At 38.6% G+C, this 21,606-nt stretch overlaps 1 protein-coding gene across 6 annotated transcripts in view; it reads right to left on the bottom strand.

The window, feature by feature from the left end:
- Positions 1-21,606, bottom strand: part of ripk1l (receptor (TNFRSF)-interacting serine-threonine kinase 1, like) — a 109,460-nt gene that overhangs the window by 53,936 nt on the left and 33,918 nt on the right. For 3 of the 6 annotated variants that reach the window (XM_063070004.1, XM_063070006.1, XM_063070005.1), the window contains exons 2-4: positions 11,167-11,323; positions 7,964-8,165; positions 1,721-1,874 (exon numbers count right to left, since the gene is read on the bottom strand). In XM_063070004.1, coding sequence (XP_062926074.1) covers positions 1,721-1,874; positions 7,964-8,115 — 306 coding nt within the window. In that variant the 5' untranslated portion in view covers positions 8,116-8,165; positions 11,167-11,323. Of the gene's footprint in view, positions 1-1,720; positions 1,875-7,963; positions 8,166-11,166; positions 11,324-15,197; positions 15,362-21,606 lie in introns of those variants that run through there. The other 3 variants (XM_063070007.1, XM_063070008.1, XM_063070003.1) reach the window with 3 other exon arrangements.

Here is a 21,606-nt window from a genome sequence, read left to right as displayed (position 1 = left end):
TTTTTTCTGTTCCCACCGGAGCCCTTTCCGTTTTTAACTTCTCGTCCCCTGGTATGCATTTTCAGTAAGTAAAGGTCGAAGTTCAATGATATATTTGTAGTATAGATCCTTTAGTGTAGGTATAGGTAAAGTAAATAAGAGTGGTTACATGTAAAAAAAGATAAAGGGGATGGAGCAACGCCAAATACAGCTCACTCCATGAGCGCCCCCCGGAAAGTCCGACAAATCTTATTGAATTTTTGAAGAGGTTACTAGGAAAGTTGACAAGGGTAAAGCGGTGGATGTTGTCTATATGGACTTCAGTAAGGTCTTTGACAAGGTCCCACATGGAAGGTTGGTTAGGAAGGTTCAATCGTTAGGTGTTAATATTAAAGTAGTGAAATGGATTCAGCAGTGGCTGGATGGGAGATGCCAGAGAGTAGTGGTGGATAACTGTTTGTCAGATTGGAGGCTGGTGACTAGTGGTGTGCCTCAGGGATCTGTACTGGGTCCAATGTTATTTGTCATATACATTAATGATCTGGATGATGGGGTGGTAAATTGGATTAGTAAGTATGCAGATGATACTAAGATAGGTGGAGTTGTGGATAATGAAGTAGGTTTTCAAAGCTTGCAGAGAGATTTAGGCCAGTTAGAAGAGTGGGCTGAAAGATGGCAGAGGGAGTTTAATACTGATAAATGTGAGGTGCTACATTTTGGTAGGACTAATCAAAATAGGACATACATGGTAAATGGTAGGGCATTGAAGAATGCAGTAGAATAGAGGTATCTAGGAATAATAATGCATAGTTCCCTGAAGGTGGAATCTCATGTGGATACGGTGGTGAAGAAAGCTTTTGGTATGCTGGCCTTTATAAATCAGAGCATTGAGTAGAGGAGTTGGGATATAATGCTGAAATTGTACAAGGCATTGGTGAGGCCACATTTGGAGTATTGTGTACAGTTTTGGTCACCGAATTATAGGAAAGATGTCAACAAATTAGAGAGAGTACAGAGAAGATTTACTAGAATGTTACCTGGGTTTCATCACCTAAATTACAGAGAAAGGTTGAACAAGTTGGGTCTTTATTCTTTAGAACGTAGAAGGTTGAGGGGGGACTTGATAGAGGTATTTAAAATTATGAGAGGGATAGATAGAGTTAACGTGGATAGGCTTTTTCCATCGAGAGTGGGGGAGATTCAAACAAGAGGACATGAGTTGAGAGTTAAAGGGCAAAAGTTTAGGGGTAACATGAGGGGGAACTTCTTTACTCAGAGTGGTAGCTGTGTAAAATGAGCTTCCAGCAGAAGTGGTTGAGGCAGGTTCGATGTCGTCGTTTAAAGTTAAATTGGACAGCTATATGGACAGGAAAGGAATGGAGGGTTATGGGCTGAGTGCAGGTCGGTGGGACTAGGTGAGAGTAAGAGTTCAGCACAGACTAGAAGGGCCGAGATGGCCTGTTTCCGTGCTGTAGTTGTTATATGTTATATGGTCCTCAAACCATCTGCTTGCTAATAGGAACCTCCTCTATTTAACTCAGCTAATCTGTCATTACCTTGTTATCTGCATCTGCAAAGGCAGATGGTAAATATGTAGATCATTAGATAACAGATGCTACCTGTCAGCTTTACATATTACACGATGCATGTATTATAATTTATGCCAATATTTAAGTAAATAACTTAGGGTTTCAATGTATATTCAAGACATATGTCCTTCTCAACATGACAATACACTTACACTCATTAAAAGCTGCAGCAGATTCCCATTCTCCATGAATTCCATGACAAGTGAATAATTTCCATCTTCTAAAATAACTCCAATCAATTTTATTACCCGATCATGATTCAATTTATGCATCATTTTACCTTCTTCAAGAAGCGATCTATTGTATCTGCAAAATGGGAAAACTGAATTAAAATTAATTCTACATAATGTCTGCAGAGAAGACTCGACGGGCCAAATGGCCTACTTCTGCTCTTATATCTTATGGCTTAAAGTGCTGTACAGGCAAGGTACTTCATATTTCCCAATTCTGTTTCTTATTATTGCTTCCTAACATAGTTAAGCAGATTTTTTAAAATATCTGAGACCAAATTTGAAGATGATATAGAACAATCTACATTTACACTTCTGACTTTTTCTGTTAGTCATATTTAGCACTTACATCATTTTTCAAATGGAGAATGGTTTTCATTGTTTCCAGTCTACATTACACTATCTTGAGCTTATTACACTTCTATAATAACCATTGGTTTAATCCTTGACAAAACACTACCCTATGGATTCTAAATATTCAAATTCATGATCTGTTGATACTATTCAGGTAGTGGGTTTCTTTTAATAATTGAGTGAAAAGTTCCCAAAGAACATTAACATGCTGAAAACGAGCAACAAAAGTTGTTCATTTTTCCTCTTTAAACATCTTTTCTACAGAATGTAACATGCAACTTCCATACAGCACATCAGACAAAGACTAAGTAGATGAAAGGATGAAAGACAAGGGTGACAAGCGACATTGTAAGTTTAGTCGAAAAGAAAGAGGAAGCGCATGTAATATTTAACAGGCTAAATTTAGACAAGGCCCTTAAAGAATACAAAGGAAGCAGGCAAAGATTCCAAAGATTCAAAAAAATGGCAAGAACTTAAACCATGAACTTGAAGGGCAAAATCATCATTATTATGTGTTGTGTCATATGATGTGGGCGATCATGATCTATCTATCTTTAATCTGAGAAGTTCTAATAAGCTCTACAAAACTTTTGCCTGTTCATCCCTTGATGTAGTTCATGAATGTCTTGCGCTGTCTATGCAACTTTTCCTTCCATCAATTTTTCCTGTCACTGGAAGATGTTCGAGCTTCTCTTGCCTCAGTACATGTCCCAGAAATTTGCAGAAGGGCTAAAAGGGGCCACGAAGCGTTCTCAAGAAGTAGGATTAAGCAGAATCCCAAAACACTCAAGGACAAATGAGTAAATCTATGCCTGGAGCCAGAGAAAGTGGGTGAGTACCTAAAGGATGACTTGGTATCAGTATTCAGCAAGGAAGACACGGATGATGGTGAGATTAGGGAGGGGTATATGGATATTCTAGGGGAGATTAATATTGAGCAGGTGGTGGTGTGGCGTCAGGTCTCTTGAAAAACATGAATGATTATGCCCCCACAGCCTGATGCGATTTATCCCAGATTATTGAAAAATGGAAAAAAGGGGTTGACAAAGATCTTTGTATTCTCCCTAGCCAGAGGTAAGATTCCAAAAGAATAGCTAATGTTACTCCTTTGCTTAAGAAGAGCAACAGACACAAACCAGGAAATTATAGGCCTGCGAGGCATGTATCAGTAGTAGGAAAACTACAGGAGAAGATTCTTATAGACAGGATTTGATCCGATCTGGAAAAAGATGGAAATATGGCATATGCAGTGTAGCTTTCTAAGGTGAGGTCTTACAAACTTTTACCTTCTGAGGAAGTGACAAAGATGACTAATGAAGGAACAACAATGGATATTGTCCACATGGACTTTAGTAAGACAGTTGGCAAGGCTGGTCTAGAACAGGGGTCCCCTTTGCACCACGGACCGGTTTAATATTGACAATATTCTTGCGGACCGGCCGACAGGTGGGGGGGAGGCAGTGTTCAAGCAGTCAAATCCCGGGACACTTTGCCCAGAAAAGACTACCGTGACCATGAAGCCTTGGGCGGGCACCTATGTGCGCATGCGTGACGTGAACATGTGATGTGCGCATGCGCGTATGTACCGATTTTTTTCCCCACAAGTCGGTTTTGCCATCATCTTCCTGACTACACTGTACATACATTATTTCTACTTATATAGGCTGTGTATTTATCATATCATTCCTGCTTTTACTATATGTTAGTGCAGTGGTCCCCAACCACCGGGCTGCGGACTAGTACCAGGCCGCAGAGCATGCGCGAGGAAATGATATGATTTGGCGATAGGAGTCAGCTGCACCTTTCCTCATTCCCTGCCAAGCGCACTGTTGAGCCATTACGCGTGCGTCGTCCATGTCAGCGCGGGAAGAAGATCAACTCCTCGAGCTTACAAATGACGGCGGGCTGAAAAGTATGTTTGACATAACATCTCTGCTGGCATTCTGGATCAAAGTCAAGGCTCAATATCCTGAGATAGCCACAGAAGCACCGAAAACGTTGCTTCCATTTCCAACGTATCTCTACGATGAATGTAACAAAAACTAAATTGCGGAATAGACTGGACATAAGGAACCCCCTTCGAGTATCGCTGTCTCCCATCACCCCTTGATAGGACCATCTTGTTGCAGGAAAACAAGCCCAGGGCTCCCACTGATTCAGCGATATTGGTGCATTGCAATGATTTTATATGTTTATACGGCGAAAATATGCACTGTATGTTTAATATCCAAACGTTACTTAAAATGTTATGATGCTATTGACTTATATAACCATGTAACAATTACAACATGGAAACAGGCCATCTCTGCCCTTCTAGTCCGTGCCGAACGCTACTCTCACCTAGTCCCACTGACCTGCACTCAGCCCATAATCCTCCATTCCTTTCCTGTCCATATACCTATCCAATTTTTCTTTAAATGATAATATCGAACCTGCCTCTACCACTTCTACTGGAAGTTCGTTCAACACTTACTTCAAGCTCCCCTGTCCTCCCCTGATAATTGACTTATCACTATATTCATGCGAGGAAAATATGCGGTGTGTTTAATATTAAATTCGTTAGATAAACCCTTTTAGAAACGAAATGGAGTGTATTAGCCACTTCTCACCTATATTCTGGTCGTGATTAACACCCCCCCCGAACAGAATCGCCAAAAATGATTTGTAGAAAAATAATCGGCACGTGCACGCATGCACAAGTCACACATGCGCACTTGGCGCCCACGCAAGGCTTCATGGTCATTGTAGTCTTTCTCTGGGTAAACACAACGTATTTGATTGCTACTCTTGTCCGTTGGCAACCATACCACCACCCCCCCCCCGCCCCCCCCGTCGGCCAGTCCAAAAGAATATCGTCAATATGAAACCGGTCCGCAGTGCAAAAAAGGTTGGGGACCCCTGTGTTAGTGTTATTTATTTTCCGTTTTATGTGTTATTTGGTATGATTTGTTAGGTTATTTTTTGGGTCTGGGAACGCTCAAATTAGTGGTAATAGCTTCTTCGCTTCACGCCATTTCGGCACGGAAGGTTTCATAGGAACGCTCTATCTTAGCGGGGGAAATACGGGACAAGGGCGGTCCCGTATAGAACAAAACAATTTAGCCCAATATACGGGATGTCCCGGCAAATACAGGACAGTTGGCAACCCTATGTTCAAGTTCAACAGTGTGTGACGGAATGAGGAAAGGTGCAGCTGACTCGTCTTATTTCCTCGCGGCCCGGTAGCACATGCCCTGCGGCCTGGTACTGGTCCACAGCCCGGTGGTTGGGGACCACTGGTCTAGAAGAATAAGTCACATATGGTTGGTCTTTGGTAAATTGATGTTAGATACAAAAGGGACTTGGTCATGGAAGACAGAGGGTACTGGTGGAGGGCTTTTTTTCTGACTGGAGGTCTGTAATGAGTGGTGTTCCACAAGGATAAGTCCTGGGTCCTTTGTTGTTCATAATTTCTGTTTGAAGCTAAGGGTTGTATAATTAGTAAGTCTACAAGCAATACAAAAACTGGTGGAGTTGTGGATAGTGAGGAAAGTTGTCAAAGGATTCAGCAAGATATAGATCAGTTGGGAATTTGGACAGAGAAATGGCAAATGGAGTTTAATTCAGACAAGTGAGAGTTATTATACTTTGGGAGGTCAAATGTTAAGGGTAAATAGTAAATGGCAGCACCTTTAGGAGCATTGATGTACAGAGAGATTTGAGATACAATCCATAGTTCCCTCAAAGGATGCAACAGATAGTTAAAAAAAGACATATGACACACTTGCCTTCATTGGCTGGGGCACTGCATATAAAAGTTATCGCAGCTGTATGGCCACATTTGGAGTATCGTGTGCAATACAGGGAGAATGTGGAGAGTTTGGAAAGGGTACACAGAAAGTTCACCAATATTAGTGAGTATTACCTACAAGGAAAGGTTGGTCAAACTTGGATTATCTTTACTAGAGTACTGAAGGTTGAGAGTGACCTGATAAAATTATGAGAAGCATAGACATGGTAGATGGTCAGTCTTTTTCCCAGGATGGAAATGTTAAATACTAGAGGGCACAGCATTAATGTGCCCGGGGGAAAGTTTAAAGGAGCTACATGAGAAAAGTGTTGTTGTTGTTTGTTTTTTTTTAAAAACACACTGAGACTGGTAAGTATCTATGTGAGGAAAGTTGCTGGTGAACGCAGCAGGCCAGGCAGCATCTCTAGGAAGAGGTGCAGTCGACGTTTCAGGCCGAGACCATTCGTCAGGACTAACTGAAGGAAGAGTGAGTAAGAGATTTGAAAGTTGGAGGGGGAGATCCAAAATGATATCATCATTTTATCAATATCATAATATCAATATCATTTTGGATCTCCCTCTCCCCTTCCAACTTTCAAATCTCTTACTCACTCTTCCTTCAGTTAGTCCTGACGAAGGGTCTCGGCCTGAACCGTCGACTGCACCTCTTCCTAGAGATGCTGCCTGGCCTGCTGCGTTCACCAGCAACTTTGATGTGTGTTGCTTTAATTTCCAGCATCTGCAGAATTCCTGTTGTATGTGAGGAAAGTGTTTTTTTTTTAAAACACACTGAGACTGCTAAGTATCCGGGATGCACTGACTGGAAAGGTGATAGAAGCAGATGGAAAGCCAACGTCTAAGAGGTAGTTAAGACACATGAGCAGGAGAGATACAAACCATTTGCAGACAGATGTAATGAGGTAGTTTGACATCTTGGTTGATGCAGGAATGCTGGACTTAAGGTCCTGTGATGCTCTAATAGGCAATATGCTGGCTAAAGTCATGCTCTTCCCTTTTGCCTAATCTAACATAAAAATATTAATGTTATGTAAATGAGGTTGGTGACATTATTACACTCTCAGGTAAAGCCTGCAGCAAATACATAATGGGAAGCACAGTAAATTAACTTCAACAAAAGGACTGGATTCAATTTATCTTAAGAAACGAAAGTCCTGACCAGACCACAGGCATCTACATATAAATAACAACACACACACACACACACCCGGCAAATACACCTAAAACCAAAGATCAAACATACCTAACAGTGACATCATCTTAATGTAAACATTTTGTAATTCATTACAAAGAGACTTAATGAACAAAATATGCCAAATATTACAACACAAATCTGCTACTATTAACGGTATTAACAAATTCTGGTAATATTTTTAGACAAAAATCTAAAATCAAATTATCATATATGATTTTTGGTGTCCTAATTTTGATTAGAATACTAAATGTGATTTTACTAATACATCTTCGCCAATGAAACTGATCAATCTGGATATAATAAACACAGCTCGTGGCTCATTTGCAGAAAGCTTTTCTTTAAGTGAACATCAGTAATTCAGAGATACAGAATTGCCAAGGATCCCACTTCTAATACTCAACTAGCAAGCTGTATCAAGCTGCATATGTAAAATCAAAAGTTATGCACTCTAGAAAACACCAGTAATCCTTGGGTTGCATATATATGACGGAAGCTCTAGACCAGCACTCATGTTGGAAAATTCTAATAAAAACTTATTTATATACATTCGCAAACACGAGGAAATCTGCAGATGCTGGAATTTTAAGCAACACACATAAAAGTTGCTGGTGAACATCCTGACGAAGGGTCTCGGCCCGAAACGTCGACTGTACCTCTTCCTAGAGATGCTGCCTGGCCTGCTGCGTTCACCAGCAACTTTGATGTGTGTTGCTTTATATACATAAGAATTCCTGAATTCTGAAACAAAAATATTTTCTGAGTACTATAACTACCCTTGAAAGGTAAAGAATTTAGCACAGAATAAGCTATGTGTTCATGTTGTACTTACTCCATACGCTGTGGTCCTGTATATACAGTTTTCAAAACAACCAGTCCATGATTTTTCCTGTGGCATAATGAAACCATTCCAAATCCTCCACCACCCATAGGATGTTTCTCAATCAGTTCTTCTGAATCAATGTGGATGTCATCTAAAGACATGATTGTCCAATGGGGATGCTCCTCACAGCTAGTTAGTTTTGAGGCACCTGCTACAAGACAGAGAAATCAATCTATGTGCATTATTATTAATTAAAACACATTGGTTTCTCAAATTATCCAAAATCCTAAAAATCCAAAATTCGCATTATTTTAAAAAACAGATAATATATCTTACACAGTACCTCTTACTAGATTAATGGTCCTGTTTCTGACAGGTCTTTCTAGGCCCGGGTAGAAGCTGCTGCTGCTGCATGGGGCCAGGAGGTGGGAAGGAACCAAGGTCCCAATTTTGTCTCATTTGGCTCTGATCCCCTGCCTACTATCCGAGCAGTACCGAGGTTCATCAGAGGGGGTGGGATTAGTGAGTGAAGGACAGCATGAGCGGACAGGAGCAGACACAAGACCAGGTGGAAAGGGAAGGGCAGGTGCCTGGTGCAGGAAAGGAAGGAGGGAACAAGCAACAGGACACAAGAGGAAGGATGGTGGGAATTCAGGGATAGGGAAGTAGTCGAGGGGATGGGGGTACAAGGGTGCACCGGGAGAAGGGATTAAGGACAGTGGGGAAGATAGACAGAATGAGGAAAAGGGAAGAGGGGAAGTTGAGGGGAGAAAGAGAGAGACTGGAGGCAGGAAGCAATTAATGAGAAAGCAGGCATCCACCTGTGTCTGATCCTACCTATGTATGTAAGGATTAAGAACTCCTATGCATCAGGGTCTTAACTCCAGGCATCTTGTAATCCTCAGCCATGAGGCCAAGACATTGCTCTGTCTAGTAGACATGATAGCTGGTATACAATGGTCATCCAATGGTGTAAGAATTCATGGACATGCTTCTTCTAATCCTCAACATGAAGTCAGAACATTCCCAACAGTGACAGACCTGGAATGTTTCTCTGCTGGCATATCCTGGGAACTCAGATGTTTTGGCATGTTCTCATGTTAGCAATGAAGAGAAGGCTAGGTCAATGAACTGAGCTTTAAGTACAGCTTCCTCTGAAGAACAAATCAGAAGAGCCACACCAACACCGTGAAGTGGGTTTTGTTATAACGAATAAGATAGTTTTGCCACCAGTAGTCCACCCCCACCAACCTATGGGATGTGCAAGATATCACATCTCATACAAAGAATGATGGGCACTGGAGGTCAATCATCACTGTAGGAGTTCCTCAGGGCAGCGTCCTTGGCCCAGTCATTTCAGTTATTTCATCAATAACCTTCCTTCTACCACAATGTCAGAAGTAAGGATGTTCACTGTGAATGGAATTAATATCATGCAATCATTATCCTCGGTAAATGCTTGCACACAGCTGGACGGCAACATTCAGGCAGGAGCTGATAGAAGTGGCATGAAACTCTGATACCACAGATGGACCAGACATTGATTATCCTCATCAGCCTTCAAGGATCTCAGCCCAAAAAGCTGTTTATTCCCCTTCACAGAATGCGGTTTGACTTGCTGAGTTCCTCCAGCATTTTGTGTGTGTTACCCGTGACATTTCCATGGCCTATTTTCCATTGACATCCTGGCCATGCTATAAATACCTTGGCTACAAAAGCTGATCAGAGGATGGATATCCTGTAGTAAGTGACTTGACCCAGCATCCTATGGACTATCCACAATCAACATAGCATCCATTAGGAATGTAGCTCCTTGAACAATCAAGAAGCTTGACGCTGTTCAGGACAAAGCAACCTATTCGAATATTCAAGCCAGTGGATGAAATACCATTCATACCTTCAACCAATGAGGTAGCAGAGTGTACCATGCAAAAATACGTCTAGGCTACTCCAACAGTAGCCTATCACATCTTAACTCTGCCCTCAAGAAAGGAGACAGCAAATGGGGATACACTACCTCAGTACTCAGAAATATTAACCTTTATTGATGCTGGAACTACTTAACTAAAAGCACCAAGGGAATACCTTCACCACAACAGTTCAAGAATGGTAGCTCATCACCTCCTTCTCTACTGACATAACACTCACTGGCACTTCCCAGGATAACTCTGTGAATTACAGACCATAGTCTCTACAATCTTACTTCAGCTATACAAGATCTTAGTTAGACCACACTTGGAGTGTTCATTTCTGGTCACCTCACTACAGTAAGGATGTGGAGACTGTAGAAAGAGAGCAGAAGAGATTTACAGGACTTTCCAGTGGGGGGCCCATGGAGTGAGCTGTACTTTGGCGTCGCTCCTTACTCTTTACTTTTTCACATGTAACCACTCTTATTTACTTTACCTATACTTACACTAAATGATTTATACTACAAATATATCATCGAACTTCGACTTCTACTTACTGAAAATGCACACCAGAAGACGAGAAGTTAAAAACGGAAAGGGTCCCGGCGGGAACAGAAAAAAAGATGATGGTCCTAGAACATCGAAGGAAGTTCCGATAACTATGGAACTAATGAAGAAACTTCTAGAAGATACAGTTAATCAAAGACTCGCCGCAATTGAAGGAGTGTTGAAGATGATTCAAGATGATTCTAAATTATTCAGACGTGAAATCGATCAACAACAAGCTAGAATCTCGGAACTAGACGAAGATGGCCACAAAAGGGATCAAAAAATTGAAGCTCTTGAAAAAAATTTAACTTTGGTAACTCAGCAGTTGGAGCGTTATAAAGCCAAGATTATTGATCTTGAAAATCGCTCTTGACGACAGAATCTGCGAATAATCGGTTTTCCTGAAGACGTTGAGATGGGAGATCCTACTAAATACTTCTCTAAATTGTTAGCAGATGCGTTTGGTTCAGATATATTGGAGGAACCCCCACTGTTAGACCGTGCACACAGTTCTTTACGTTTTAAACCGGCGAAGCTAGCCAAACCGAGGCCAGTCATCATTCGGTTTCACTATGTTCATGTTAAGGAACAAGTGATTAAAGCTGCTCGACAGAAAGGCATGATTGAGTTTCAAAGTTTTAAATTTTGAATTGTTGAGGATTTCAGCCAAGTATTGAAAGAACAGATGGCTTTTAAACCACAGATGTCAGAATTTTACCGTCAGGGCTATAAAATAGCATTACTGTTTCCAACCTGTTTGAAAGTTGTTATGCCAGACAATACTCGTAGCTTGTTTAAAACTCCGACGGAAGCCGAAAGTTTCCTTGACAATCTGTCTCCCTCTGCGGAGGATTAATTAATGTATCGTTTTTTTTCTTCCTCGCCTTTGATTTGTTTTCTCATTTCCTTTCTGTTTAAAGGGGGAAAAAAAAGTTAATATTTAGTTTGTAAAAGTAGAACTTTATACTTTGAGGGTTTTTGCCTTGATCTTGTAGCGTAGGTACACTCTATATTGTTAAATGATATTATGCTTTTCTGTTAGTGATCTTGCATATCTTATTCTTAATTTTTTTTTCTTTTTGAAAGTTATTTAGTTACAATTTTAAGCTTGTTTTTTTTCTGAAATGTTACTGGAGTATTATATTTTAAGATGGTGGATTGTTTTCTTCTACTTCCTAGAATTCTCTCTTCCTGACGAAGGGTCTCGGCCTGAAACGTCGACTGCGCCTCTTCCTATAGATGCTGCCTGGCCTGCTGCGTTCACCAGCAACTTTGATGTGTGTTGCTTTTTTTTTTAAACGTCACTTCCGATCATTTATATACGAAAAATCAATAATATGATCTGGCGCTTGATTTTTTTTTGAAATATGAGTAAGAAGTAACTATTCTATGCTTGTATCGTTGTAAGCTTTTTCTTACCGTTATAGTAACTTTTTTTTTAACTTCTTTGAATATGGGTGGTATTTCTTATGATAAACCTATGTCTTTTGGGTTGCCTTCTGGAAAGATGGGGTTAGAATTAGCTGTAGATTTAGCACTGGCCACTTTCTGGCTTTTTGCGGGATGAGGGTGGTATTCTTGTTCTTATTTTTAATTTATTTTTGCTTTTTAAACAGGCTGACCTGAAACTACCAAAATGTCCAAAATGTCGTAACTTCCGGTTCCTCTTTGGACCTTTTTTCCTCTTCCAGAGTCATGAGTTTGTACTCTGGCTGACCCTTTACATACCTTATGCTCGAGCTCATTATGATGGATAAGATTATTAATTTGGTTTCTTGGAATACAAATGGTTTAAACCACCTGATTAAACAGAAGAAAATTTTTAAAGTATTCCATAAGATGAATGCTCACATTATCTTTGTACAAGAAACTCATGTCCGGAAAGAGGGTAATCAGCATTTTTTTAGGTTCTGGAAGGATCAGCAGTACCACTCGAATTCACAGGCCAAAGTAAAAGGCGCTTCTATTTTTATAGATCCGTCAATTTCATTTCTGCACCATGAGACGATTTCAGACCCGAATGGCAGATTTTTGTTAATTACTGGTTTGTTATTTAACAAAAAAGTTGTTATGCTTAATGTTTATGCCCCAAATGTTGACTGTACCAAATTTTTTAAGAATCTCTTTACATTTCTTTCTAATTTAAATGACTATATGTTGATTATGAGTGGAAATTTCAATTGTTGTTTAAATCCTGTGATGGATAGATCCATGTCCAATCAAGTACTTCCGAATAAATCAGCTACACTTATTAACTCTTTTATGACCAACTCTGGAATCTCAGAAATTTGGAGATTCTTGCATCCAAATGAGAAAGAGTTCTCATCTTTTTTCACATGTATATTATCACTATTCGAGAATTGACTTTTTAAAAAAATCGATTCTCTATTAATTCCTCTTGTTACTGGTTGCCAATATGATTCCATTGCTGTTTCTGATCATGCACCGTTGAAATTATCTATTAAGTCAAGGGATACATCTACTAATTCTAGATAATGGCGATTTAATACCACTTTGCTTCAAGACTCGGATTTTGTCAGGTTTATTGAGGAACAAATTAATTTTTTCTTCACAACGAATTCTACATAGGATATTTCCAGTGGGACATTATGGGATACTTCTAAAGCATATATTTCTGGACAAATTATTTCATATACTGCTGGATTAAAAAAGCGAACTAATAATGAAATACTTAAACTGGTTGACAAAATTAAAGAAATTGACAAGAAATATTCTATAGCCCCTAATCAAGAGCTTTATAAACAGAGTTGAACTTCAAATGGAACATAATGTCTTACTATCATCTTCGATTGAAAGTCAATTAATCAAAACTAAGAGTCAATTCTATATACATGGTGATAAAACTGGGAAACTATTGGCTAATCAATTGAAATCGGCCTCAGTTAAACAACAGATTGTTAAGATTCGTAAACAAGATGGCACTTTGACGGTTAAATAAATCCTTTCAAGAATTTTATACCTCCCTACATCAATCAGAATTTCCTGATGACTCCACTATAATGCATGAATTTTTAAAGAATATTCCAAAATTATCATCTAATGAACACTTAAAACTAGATGTACCTATTACAGTAGAGGAAATAAAAAATGCTATTCTTTTGATGAACTCAGGTAAAGCACCTGGCCCAGACGAATACACAGTAGAATTTCTTAAATGTTTCTCTGCTACACTGACTCCTTGCTATTTAGACTTCTTAGGGATGCAGTATCTATAGGTAAATTACCACAATCTTTTTATTGAGCTTCTACTTCCCTAATTCTGAAAAAAGATAAGGATCCTACTGAATATGCATCTTACAGGCCTATATCTTTGCTGAATGTGGATTCTAAGATTTTTTTCTAAAATATTGGCAATGAGATTGGAGAATGTATTACCTCAAAGTATTTCTGTTGATCAGACTGGATTTATTAAAAATCGTTACTCTTCTTTCAATATTAGATTAATGAATATTGTTTATACTCTTTCACCCAGAATTCTAGAATGTGTTATTTCATTGGACGCTGAGAAAGCTTTTGACAGAGTCGAATGGACATATTTATTTAACACCCTTGAGAAATTTAATTTTAGTCTGATATTTATATCTTGGATTAAACTGACATATCTCACTCCTTTGGCTTCGGTATCTACTAACAATCAAAGATCTCCTCTTCTTCATCTATTCCGTGGTACTAGGCAGGGCTGTCCTCTTAGTTCACCACTATTCGATATTGCCTTGGAACCGTTAGCTATTGCTATTCGAGACTCCCCTAATATATTTGGCATCACCCATGGAAATGAGACACATAAATTATCACTATATGCAGATGATTTACTATTATATATTTCTACCCCAGGAAAATCTATTCCAGCAGTATTAACTTTGCTTGCTCAGTTTAGTATAATTTTTCTGGTTAGAAACTGAACCTAGGTAACAGCGAACTTTTCCCATTAAATATGCAGGTTCCCATTTATAGATATTCTCCATTCAGAGTGACTACTGACTATTTTACTTATTTGGGAGTTAAAATTACTAAGAGACATAAGGATCTATTCAATTTCAACCTTTTACCGTTAATTAATCAGATTAAACAACTGATTACTAAGTGGTCCCCATTGTCTTTATCATTGATTGGCCAAATTAATGCAATTAAAATGATTATTTTACCTAAGTTTTTATATCTATTTCAAGCGATACCAATTTTTATTCCTAAATCCTTTTTTGATACTATTGATTCTAAACTTTCCTCTTATATATGGCAAAACAAAAATCCCAGATTAAGTAAAAAATATTTACAGAAGTCCAAGAAAGATGGTGGTTTAGCACTGCCTAACCTAAGATTTTATTATTGGGCAATTAATATTCAATATTTAATATTTTGGACGCAAGATTGGAATATAACTCCAAGCCCACATTGGGTAAACCTTGAAGGCCACTCTGTACAGGGGTTCTCTTTAGATTCTATTTTAGGAACTTCACTTCCTTTTGTACTATCTAAATTGAATAAACAAATGGTTAATCCAATAGTTAAACATACATTGTGAATATGGTTTCAATTTCGTAAATTTTTTGGTTTGAACAAATTTATGCTATCAAGTCCTATTATATCTAATTTCTTTTTTCAACCCTCGGTTATGGACCAAGCCTTTTTGATATGGAAAACGAAAGGTATAACATGTCTTCGTAACTTATTTTTGAACAGTTATCTAAGAAATTTGATTTGCCTAGATCCCATTTTTTTAGATATTTACAAATAAGAAATTTTTAAAATATTACATTACCTACCTTTCCGACTTCATACCCTACTGATGTCACTGATAAAATTTTAGGTTTAAATCCTCTCCAGAAGGGATTAATAGCATTCATCTATGATATAATTATGAAATTACAGCCAGGTATATCTGATAAAATTAAAAATGAATGGGAAAGGGAACTTCAACTTTGTCTACCTATAGAGAAATGGGATAAAATTTTTCAATTAGTCAGTACTTCCTCTATATGTGCTAAACATACATTAATACAATTAAAGTAGTGCACAGAGCCCATATGTCTAAAGATAAATTAGCCCGTTTTTATTCCCATATAAACCCTATTTGTGACAGATGTCACTCTGAGGTGGCTTCTTTAACTCATATGTTTTGGTCCTGCCCTCTCTTGGAAAAATATTGGAAAGATATTTTTGATATTATCTCAACAGTTCTATGTTTTGATTTAAAACCCCATCCTATTACGGCAATTTTTGGATTGCCAATGGTAGAACATAGATCTTTGTCGTCTTCAGCCTGTTCAGATGATAGCATCTGTTACTTTAATGGCCAGAAGATCTATTTTATTGAACTGGAAGGAGACCAGTCCTCTTACTACATTCCAATGGTTTTCCCAAACTATATTAAGTTTAAAGTTAGAAAAGATTAAAAGTGATATTTTTGATCCTTCGGTTAAATTTGAAGAAACTTGGAAACCTTTTATGCAATATTTTCATATGATGTAATTTGACCTTTCTGAATCTTAACTTAAAATATATGAATAGAGGAGCGGAGTTGACGACATTACTGAACGTGTTCGATTTAAGATATCGGTCTAGCCCTGTTTTGTTCCGTTTGCTTTTTTTGGGTTTAGTATTTAGTTCTTTTTTTTTGGGGGGTATTTCTTTGTATATATTTTTTTCTTTTTATTTATTTTTCTTCCTTATGATTAATTTCATCATGAGTTTGGAAGTCTATTATACTTATGTTATTTGAAATCTTTTTTGTATATGTTTATTAATAGTAAGATTATTCCAATCTCTTTGTATCAACATTGTTATTTTGTTTATAATTTTGAAAATTAACAACAAGATTTAAAAATAAAGGAAGAGATTTACAAGGATTTTGTCTAGATTGAAGAGCATGCCTTATGAGAATAGGTTGAGTGAACTTGGCCTTTTTTTCTTGGAGCGAGAGGATGAGAAGTGATCTGACAGAGGTGTATAAGATGATGAGAGACACTGATCGTGTGGATAGCCAGAGGCTTTTTACCAGGGCTGAAATGACTAACACAAGGGGACATAGTTTTAAGGAGCTTGTTAAGTAGGTACAGAGGGGATGTCAGGGGTAAGTTTTTCCACACAGAGAGTAGAGGGTACATGGAATGCACTGCCAGCAACAGTGGTGGAGGTGGATACAATAGGGTCTTTTAAGAGACTCTTATATGATAGGTACATGGAGATTAGAAAAATAGAGGGCCATGCAGTACGGTATTTCCAGCAATTTCTAAAGTAGGTCACATGGTTGGCACAGTATTACAAGCCGAAAGGCCTATAACGTGCTGTAATTTCTATGTTTCTATGCTGATGAGCAACTATTGGAGAAGATTCTTACAGACAGAGTTTACAAGCTTTTGGAGAAACAGTCTGAGTAGGGAGAGTCAACATGGCTTTGAGGGGTCTCACAAGCCTGAATGAATTCTCTGAGGAAGTGACAAAACATTGAAGAAGGCAGAGCAGAGGATGTAGTGTATATGGATTTTAGTAAGGCATTTGACAAGGTTCCCCATGGTAGGGTCATTCAGAAAATTGGGATCCATGGAAACTTGGCTGTGTAGATTCGGAAACAACAGGAATTCTGCAGATGCTGGAAATTCAAGCAACACACATCAAAGTTGCTGGTGAACGCAGCAGGCCAAGCAGCATCCGTAGGAAGAGGTGCAGTCGACGTTTCAGGCCGAGGACTGCACCTCTTCCTACAGATGCTGCTTGGCTTGCTGCGTTCACCAGCAACTTTGATGTGTGTTGTGTGTAGATTCGGAATTGGCTTGCCCCCATACAGTAGAAGGTGGTAGTAGATGGAGTGTATTCTACCTGAAGGACGATGACCAATGGTGTTCCAGAGGGATCTGATTTGAAACTCCTGTAATTTGTGATTTTTATAAATGCCTTGATTGAGAAAGTGGAAGGGTGGGTTAGTATGTTTGTAGATGACACGAAGGTTGGTATTGTGGATAATGTAGAAGGCTGTCGTGTGTCACTATGGGGCATTGATATGATGCAGAGCTGGGCTGAAAAGTGGTAGACTGAATTCACTCCAGAATAGTGTAACGTGATTCACTTTTGAAGGTCAATCTTGAAGACAGAATACAAGGTAATGGCAAAACAATGTCCAGGAACAGAGGGATCTTGGGGTTCACGTCCATAGATCTCTTAAAGTTTCAGCTCCAGTTATTAGGGTGGTTAATAAGGGTGTGAAACTACTGGCTGGAGATTTATATCCAAGCTACTCATCTTAAAGCAAGGGTTCCCAACCTGGATCCCTTGGTTAATGGTAGTGATCCACGCAAAAAAAATTGGGAACTCTTGTCTTAAAAGATTATTTAGAAATATTATTTCATTATTGTACACTAGAAAAACCTTCAATACTAGAATTAGAAAACATAACAAATATTATATATATAAAAATACACTCATTGGAGGAAATTTTCTGTTTAGAACTGTATGATCTCAGATTTTGCTGAGAGTTCTATGTCCAGGCACGGTCAGTTATAATGGTAAAACTGTAGCTCATATTTCAGGAACTCAGCTACCTTCTGCCTTCTATTATCTACACAGAAATATAAAGCAACATTTGTTCTTTCAAATCTTCCTGTAGGTTCACCAAGTTAACAAAACTGCAATGTTTGGTGTAATATTAATACTTAAACTGAAAAGAAATTTGCAAACACTCTGGAGGGAATTTTCTTTGAGTACAAGCTCGACACCAGGGGAAATGATTAGTTTTACACACCATTTCAATCTTCCAATTTATATATTCTATTACAACCTCTTCTTATGATAAAAAGTTCCACGTTCTCGCCACTCATCCTGGAATAGGTTTCTTCTGAATTCCCAACAAGATTTTTTTAAGCAATACAGTCGGGAAAAATATGGTCATGTAAACCCATATAGCCATGTTGATGTTTGATATTGAACATCCAAGACAGCTGAGAAATGGACAGAATTGCTATTAGTATGTGGGAAACACAGGAAGTTTCAATGTACAAGAGATCAACTGGGAACTTAAAATGCAAAAGTCCTTAACCTTGGTTTGCAAATCCCTCCGCATTCTCACCCCTTCTTATGTTTGTAATCTTTTCCAGTTTTACAGTACACAGCTAGACTAGATCTGGAGTACTGTGTACAGCTTTTATTTCCTTATTATAAGGATATGCTGATGTTGGAGGTAGTGCAAGTGAGATTCACCAAGCGAATTGCTGGGTTGAAAGGGCTGTCCTAATACTAGTGACTAAAGAATTTAGATCTATGTTCATGTGAAATTTAGAAGAATGAGGGATGATCTTATTGAAACCTATAATGTTAAGATGCTTCTACTAGTGGGAAAGTCTTGAATGAGGGACACAATTAAAAGATTACGGGTGCTCATTTAAAACCACCGTACTTAGAAATTTCTTCTTGCAGACAGTAGGTAATCTCTGAAATTCTCCGGACCAGAAGATTGCAAAGGCTGATTACTATAAAAACTTAAAGTGTTGGGATATAAATGTTTTGAAAATTGAGAACCATGGGGAACTGGCATAGACAAGAAGAGGTAGATAGGCAAAAATGACAAATTTCACAACATATGCTAGTGATATTAAACATCAGGACAGCTGTGAGAAGCCAAGTGGGCCATTCCGGTTCCTATCTTCTTATTTTCTAAACCTCTCGTGCTCTTCAATTTCTTGTCTCCTGCAACACCAAAACTTAATTCATCACTAGCTGTGGCTTTGGCTGTTGAGACCCAAAGTTCTGGAATTCCTTCACTCATCTTTAACCCTCCTTTAAGACACTTCATAGCATTTCCTTTTGATTAGGCTTGTGGTCACATGACACAAGATCTCTTTTAGTGAGTCAACAACTAACTTTGCTTGACATTCCTGTAGGTATCTTGATACATTTTAAAAACTTGTTTTTGTTGCAGTAGTGCACTCAAATAGGATTCTATCCACAAAACCATTCAAACCTCAATTTAGATTTCATGAGCCCATCACCTGACTTTTCACTCTTGATCACATTATTGGAGCTTGTGAATATATTGCCAATACTTTCTACTTTAGTATCTAAATTCTTGAAACTCTTTAATGCCATTGTGGAAGTTAATTTCACTGGACAAGTTGCAGCAATTCTAGAGGCTCAGGCCCCATTACCATCCTGAGAGGCAATACATGCCAACCCTACCCATGGATCCCAACATACGTGAAGTGTCAGCATCTTCCAGGATCTTTAGTGTTAGAGTGTAGTGTTGTACAATAAGAGCAGGCTAGTAGAGGACAGTTGCCTTGCAGATGTTCAGATTCATCCTCGTATGCTTCAATGGAGCAGTACAGTAGCATAGTGGTTAGCACAGCACATTACAGTACAGACAGCCTGGGTTCAATTCCAGTTGCTGCCTGTAAGGAGTTTGTATGTTCTCCCTGTGACTGTTGGTTCCCTCCGAGTGCTCTGGTTTCCTCCCACAGTCTAAAGACGTACTGGTTGGTAGGTTAATTGGTCATTGTAGATTGTCCCGTGATTAAATCGGGGGAACACTGGGTGGCGTGGCTCAAAAGCCTTGAAGGGACTACTCCATGCCGCATCTCAATAAATAAAATAAATGAGTTGATAGTGGCTACAGAGATTCTGGTAGGTTGAACAATTTCCCACTAGTCGTTCAGGAAGTCAGGCAGAGGTGAATTACAGCAAAGTGAAATTAGGATTTAACAATATGATGAAAAGTTATATGCTTGTTATTTTTTATATACACACACACCCACACACACTGTACATATGCCAGTCTGTACTGAGATTGGCACTATTGTAGATTCAGTGGATGGGATCATGGCTTGCATGCTATCACGAAGCAAACACAAGATGAAATGAATTTCTGTGGAACTCTTTTCCACAGTCCTCTCCAGTCTGATGAACAAAGGCAACATGTTACCACATGTTAATAGCTCTCACTGCACTTTTCCTTGAATTGAGGGAAATGAATATCATGTCCACTGTGTCTACACACGGAGAATGACAGATTCTGGGAACAACTCTTCAGCTAATGAGTGGAAGTAGTTGAGGAGCATCATGACAGTCACTGTTTATGTACCTCTCTGTAGTTATCACAGGTTGCAGATTTAGATAACGACATATATTAACGACATAAATTAAACTTTTCTCATGTTTTATTATGGTTTCTTCTTCACTTGCTTTAATTTCCTGTCAAAATCTCATTATCAATCTCACAAACAGAAATGACAAGAGGATTGTAAATCAACTTTACAAAATCACAGCAAAAAAAAATGCAGGAATAGGAAGTCTGTTTCATTTGTTATGAAGCATCTGCTGTAACCAGTAAACCTTAACTCTGATCTCTCTGTCTTGGCCTCCTGCACTGGTTTGATGAGACCCAATGAAAGCTTGAGAAAGAAAGCCTCATCTTCTCATCTTTCATCTAGGCACATTGCAAACTTCCAGATTCAGTACTGAATTTCCTAACTTTGGTGTACATGCTCTTTTGTACTATCTATTTAAAACTACTTTTGTCTGCTATCCTGCTTTGCTTTCCTCTATATATGTTGTCTGACCTCTGAGCATGTTGCAATATGCCAGAAAAACCATTAGCAACAAATTACACAAATTAGCTTAATCTGATCCCACCTGCCACATTGATTTATTTCTGTCAAAAAATTCCTTTTTATCCACCCATCACACCCTCTACTTAGTTTAATGCATTTCTCTATGGTCCTCACCCAAAACATTAATTGATTCTCTTTCCAAAGGTGCTGCTTGACCTGCTGGCCTTTTCCAACACTTGTGAAACGGCTGCGAAAGGCACGATCTCCCGGTAGCTACCCATTCTGACAAACCTGCTGCCCATGAGGCTAGACTCAGTTTGGAGCAGCAACACCTCATATTCTGTATTCTGTCTGAGTAGCCTTCAACCTAATGGCATGAACATCAATTTCTCCAACTTCTGGTAATCTCCCCCCCATTTCCCATTCTACTCTCATATCATATTAACCCAGTTTTACATATCTATTTGCACTATTTTGATTCCTTCCATCTTATATAAAATTCTTATATAAAATACAGCCAAGTACGTTGGCTAAATTGCCATCCAGAACTAAATTTATATATGTAAAAAGATTCCAAGGATGTGGCTAAAATGAAAAGTTAAACCATCAATGAACAAAAAAGTTTATTTTTGTACCA

Source organism: Mobula hypostoma, chromosome 17 (assembly GCF_963921235.1).
Source record: "Mobula hypostoma chromosome 17, sMobHyp1.1, whole genome shotgun sequence".
Lineage (NCBI taxonomy): Eukaryota > Metazoa > Chordata > Chondrichthyes > Myliobatiformes > Myliobatidae > Mobula > Mobula hypostoma.
This window is presented reverse-complemented; position numbering and strand designations above follow the sequence as displayed.